We start from the raw sequence: 6,000 nt of genomic DNA, 5'->3' as shown, positions 1-6,000 counted from the left end.
AGAGAGGCCCCTTGGTCTTGCAAACTTTATATGACCCAGCACAGGGGAAGGCCAGGGCCAAGTAGTGGGAGTGGGTGGGTAGGGGAGCAGGGGCAGGGCGGGAGGTATAGGGAACTTTCGGGATAGCATTTGAAATGTAAATAAAGAAAATAATAATAAATAAATTAAAAAACTCAGAACATAAAAATTCTCTGCACTCAAATACGTGTATTTCTCTAATATACTTTAGAGTGGATTTCTTAAGTTAGCAATAATTATTGTACACATCTCTTTGGTCTCTTCCATTTGTATACTTTCATTTCATTACATGTACTTTCATATACTATAAATTATTTGGTTTGTAAGACCTCTTCAAGATGTCCTAAGGCATAAATGAATATGTGTGAGACGATTAGCATATTTGAAGTATACAGTAAGATACAATGCTGGGCTTGAAGGGTTTCATGAAAGAAGCCAGAATTAAAATTGTCCTGAATAACATTTTTCTTAAACTTTTAACATTCTAATTCTCAACTTTTACCTCATTTAAAAACTCAAAATCACTACTTAATGGTTCTTTATCTTGAATTGATCTTTTTGCAGATTATCTTTTCCTTACTTTGAACCATCAACCCATGAAATCTCAGATTGAAGTGTTTTGTGTTTGATGTGTATTTACCTAATATACATGAAACACTGTTATGTGTGCATAATACATTCCAGAAAAACGTGAAGTAAAGGCAATCTATCTATTTGAAGTGACTATCACCCATATATTAAATTTTGATACCTTCTATTATAACTTTGTTTTATGGCAGCTTTAGTTTATGAATAAAACTAGTACTTGTAAATTCATGCACTTGTTGTTGTGTAGCTGAAAGATTGTAAGGCTTTTGGATGAACCAATATTTTTCTGTCAACATCACTAACCTTCTGTGGCACATGTATAAAGGGCTTCACGATGGATTGCCTCTGACTCTTTGATAGTCAAATTACTGGAAGTCACCTGTGATGATTTTCAGGTGTTAGGGAGCATCTTGATAAAATCATTTTGTCTAAAGCAAGGCATAATAGTGGAATTATTCAGTTTTGGGTGCAATCTGATAATTATTGCCAATGGTCTTGTATACATGATGATGGTTTTTTCATTAAAATATGCTTAATATGGCCAATCTCTTAGCCTATTCTGTTATAGAGTTTTCACCTGCCTCACAATGGGATACTGAAAAACAAAACAAAACAAAACAAAACAAAACTCAAGTTAGAACTGAAAACTTTTGGGTTTATTTATTTATTTATTTATTTTCCTGTCAGCCTTTCCTATATCTGCCCTGAACGGTCCTGGAAGTCCTCTTAGGCGTCCCAGTGTCCCAGTGGCACAGTTGTGGTTGTGCTGGGTACAAGGGCAGGTCTCCCTGTTCTTTAAAACTACATCAAAAAGGTTGGATGAATTTCTCTTTTTTTCCTATTGCTTCTTTAACTTTTTGATTAAAATACAATCATACCATTTCCACTTCCATCCCCTCCCTCCAACCCTGCCTCCCCTCCCTGCCCATGACACTTCCATGCTCGCTTTCAAATTCAAGGCCTCTTTTTAAAAAATTCTACTTGTTAGACGTGTCTATAGTACATATATAAATGCAATCCACTGGGTCCATTTAATACCGCTTGTGTGTATATTTTCTAGGGGTCAACATGCAGTTGCATGGCCTATTTTAGGGGCTCATTCCTGGGGAAGACAAATTTTCCTCTCTCGGCAGTCCTGTCTCAGGGCTTATAGTTCTTCCTGTGGGAGAAGGGCCCTATGAACCTTTGTCCATCCACATTGGCATGCCACCTGCTCTTGTCACCATTCCGTTCTTGTTTTAGCAGCCATATTGTTTAGTGGGTAGCTTCCCTGTCACATCTAGAAGACACAGTCTTATAGCATATTTTCTGGTTTTAAAAGCTGATTTAGGCTTACAGGAGTCAGAGAAATTGATGGCAGTAATAAAGGGAAGATGAGTGGCAGGGTGGAGAGAATCTAGGAAGAAATGGGCGTTGTGCTCATGAATGGGAATGTGCATGGGAGCCAGACAAAGGGGGCTGATGTAAACATAAAGGAATGTGGTAGATAGGAGACGTTTGCTATCAAGTCACTGTTTTCTGTGTTTAAGCTAATAATGAACATAAGCCCAAAATGGTTATAGAATACCCATTCTTAAAGACACTAGAAATGTGGACCAGAAAGAAATGCTGTGTGCAGAGTTTCTCAGGCTAATCAACTAGTCCTCTGTGGCCTTGTACCTTAACATATTTACTGTCAGTCAAGCACAAATACAGACTTTGTTTTTCTGCTTTTTCAAAAATCTAGAAAGCCAGCTAATTTGGGAAATCTTCCTCTTTTAAACGTCATCCGTTCTACCTGTTGTTTAACAAGTAGAATGCCCTGTGAGCTAGGCTTGGTTTTCAATTTGTAAGCTTTGTCTTAAATTCTGAACGCTGTTTCCCCCAAATCACCTGCAAATGCATCCCACATCAGAAGGTGAGGGTCTCTGTCAGAAGCTTGTCTGTGTATGCAGTTCCTTACTAGCGGGAAAGGCTTTCTGTAGAAGCTAATATTTTCCATTTGTTAAGATTTGAAAGTTATAAGCCTTTCTCTGCTTCTTCCCAGCCAGGTCTCTAGACAAACTTTATAACTTTGCTGATTGCTCTGGACTCCACCTGATATTTGCTCTAAATGCACTGCGTCGTAATCCCAATAACTCCTGGAACAGTTCTAGTGCCCTGAGCCTGTTGAAGTACAGTGCCAGCAAAAAGTACAACATTTCTTGGGAACTGGGTAATGGTAAGTAAGGATGTCATTTCCTATGAATTGATAAAATAAAGGGAAAAGAAGTTGGCTTGGAATACAATCTCAGTCAGTGATTCTCTTTAGAGTCCTGGCCCAGAAGGCATTTGAGGTGCTTGGCTACTGCGTTGCCTGCTGTCTCAATTAAGGTTTCCCTTACTGTGATGAAATGCCATTACCAAAAGATTTATTTGTCTTGCACATCCAAAACCATACTCCACTGAGGAACTCAAGTAGGGCAGGAACCTGGGAGCAGGAGCTGAGAGAGAGGCCATGGAGGGGTGCCGCTTACTGATTTGCTCCTCATGGCTTACTTGACTTACTTTCTTACAGAACCCAGGTACCACCAGCTCAGGAGTGGCCTCACCCACGATGGACTGGGCCTCTCTCCATCAGTGATGAATAAAATTCCTTAAAAGTCTGCCTACAGATCTTTGGAGGCATTTTCTCAATTCAGTTTCCCTCCTCTCAGATAATTTTCTTTGTCAAGTTGACATAAAATTAGCCAACACTAATGTCAATATGGTATAAGACCAAAGGAGTTAACAGTGGATTCAGTTCATTCATACCACATAGGTCACTCTGGACACTTACTTCCAGATATGGTGGAAATCCTACACACGTGCACACACACACACACACACAGAGAGAGAGAGAGAGAGAGAGAGAGAGAGAGAGAGAGAGAGAGGAGAGGGAGAGGGAAAGGGAGAGAGGGAGAGGGAGAGGAGAGAGAGAGAGAGAGAGAGAGAGAGAGAGAGAGAGAGAGAGAGAGAGAGAGAGCAATATGCTGATCGAGGATGAACAACTTGATGTTAAACCACATAAAATACGAGCTGTACTGTGCAGTGCATGGCTTAGGGAATGCTGGACCTGAAAGGCGATCTTTATAAAAGAGCTCACTGGATCTTTGCCAGACAAATGCATGGAACACCACACGCACTGCACAGGTGCATTTGCTCATATTCATTGCATACTGGAATTTGAAGTTGTCTTAGCAAGAAGGCCAAGAGAAGGAACAAAGAAGACATCCTATATATTTTAGCAGTATCCATAGATGGAACCCAACTTTCGTCATCTTCATCTTTCTTCTATTTTCTCTTCATTCCTGGAGAAAATTTGAAAAGAATTGTGGTATGAAGTAATTGAGACTTAAGTAAACCAGAGGATAAATGGTTTAAGGATAAAGGATAAGATGCCTTTGGTCTGGCTTTGCTATTTTTTTAATATTGTGCTTCATAACTAAAATTTAAAAAACTCGACTAGTTACAGATAAGTTAAAAAAAAATCAACACTTACTCATAGGTGATTGATGGGAGTTCTTTTTCAGAGTTTTGAGATCTTGCAGTATGAGGGTTTGTTCAGCTAAAATAACTTTTCATCTGATATAACTTGCAGGGGTTCAATAGCAAGGCTGAGTGGGGAATGAGGAACATACATCTCTCTGCACAGTATTAAGAGCCACCCCTCCCATCTGTTCTTTCCCACACAGTGCAACACTGGAGCAGAGTACACTCAGAGTAGTGTTATTACTTGGCCACAAAACATGATTTCTACCATCATGCTTTTAAATGCTTCTTTAGGGCTTACCACAAGTAAAGGATCATTTGAAAGGAGGTGAAGGGCATGGTGGGATGGAAAACAGCCTATAGGCAGAGTACCAAAGCACGGAAGCGAAGTCATGGATTTATCACTTTAACAAGGCAGACAGAAAAGGCAGGTTGGCTTGTAAGCATTCGGGGGTCACTGGACTCTCTACCCTGGAAAGTTTAGTGTGGCCTTTTCTGTTTCTTTCCTTTTTCTCTTTTATGTGTTTTCTTTTTAACTCTCAGACCTTTCAAGTACATTCCCACTTAGACACAAACCCTTCCAAGCAGGGTGTGATAATTTTCAGGCACCAATAAAGTTGGCAGAGAGTGAATTATACAGCTTCACATCAGGTATGACCTCCTTTTGTTGTTATTTTTTTTTGTCTGGGAGTTTTATACTTTATTTGCTTATTTTTATTATTATTTAATCATTCCATTCATTTACATCTCAAATAATATCCCACTCCCCAGTTACCCCCTCCACCAACCTATATCCCATGATATCCCACTTCCCAGTTGCCCCTCTGCCAACTCCCCATCCCACATCTACCCTCCCCCTCCCTTTTGCCTTTATGAGAGTGCCCACCCACCTACCCACACTCTTCCACCCCACTGATCCAGTGTCCCCCTACTCCCTGGGACCAAGGGACTCCCCTCCTGTTGCTGTCAAGCAAGGCCATCCTCTGCTACATATGTATCTGGAGCCATGAATCCCTCTCAGTCCACTCCTTGGTTAGTGGTCTATTCTCTGGGAGAACTGGGTGATCAGGCCAGTTGCAACCCCCTCCACTCCTCCAATCCTTCTGCCAGCTCCCCTAATTTAAAATATTTCTATTGTTTGACAATTTTACTCCCATTTCCCTGACCTACCCACCTTAGTTTATCCAATAGAGGTTCCAGAAAATGTAATTTGATATAGGACTGGGTACATCCTTTATCAGAGCCTTATCTTTCAAGATCTCAATGCGTTTTGTTCATTCTTTTCTGTGTTGTGTGTGTGTCTCTTCCCTGCATGTTCACCGTTCTGCCTGTATTTGTTGCTCTGCTTTTCTTTCCATTTCTCTTCTATGGCCTTGTCTTTTTGAATGGAATGAATGACAAGGACATGGCCAATTCCCATGACCCATCATGAAAAAAACCCAGTGTCTGAAAGCCAAAGTAGGCAATTACTCTGTTTTCTAGAGTGGCTAGATTTCATGTGACTAAATCTACTTTTTAATTTCTCCTTTGAAATAGAAGAATAATGAGTGTTATACCTCAGGAAATCAAGCTAATAGCAAGAGGCAGCAAGTAAGACTGTTTAGGACTCAAAGTTCTAAGAAACAAGACTTTCCTGACACAAGATTTTTTAACAATTTTATTTGGTGGCCATACTGTAATGTTAAATGTCCATAATTTGTAAATATTGTAATTAATAGTAGGTAATAATTGTAATGTGTTATATTTGTACTAACTGCTAGTAGACTGAAAGTAAAGAATAATAGAGAATCCTAAAGCTGGGATGCAAACTGGGGAAATATATAAGAATTTCAACTCAACTCTGCCCTATGGACCTTATATTCTTTGGAAAATTGTATTTAACAATTACCATAAGATAATGCACTA

General features: G+C 39.7%; 1 protein-coding gene across 1 annotated transcript in view; it reads left to right on the top strand.

Moving 5' to 3' along the window:
• The window catches only part of Hpse2 (heparanase 2 (inactive)), a 548,186-nt gene that overhangs the window by 324,055 nt on the left and 218,131 nt on the right, over window positions 1-6,000 (top strand). Inside the window, exon 4 of the mRNA XM_021192975.2 lies at window positions 2,633-2,806. Coding sequence (XP_021048634.1) covers window positions 2,633-2,806 — 174 coding nt within the window. The remainder of the gene's footprint in view (window positions 1-2,632; window positions 2,807-6,000) is intronic.

Source organism: Mus pahari, chromosome 1, assembly GCF_900095145.1.
Source record: "Mus pahari chromosome 1, PAHARI_EIJ_v1.1, whole genome shotgun sequence".
Classification (NCBI taxonomy): domain Eukaryota; kingdom Metazoa; phylum Chordata; class Mammalia; order Rodentia; family Muridae; genus Mus; species Mus pahari.
Note: the sequence above shows the minus strand (reverse complement) of the source record. Positions and strands in the feature narration are given on the sequence as shown.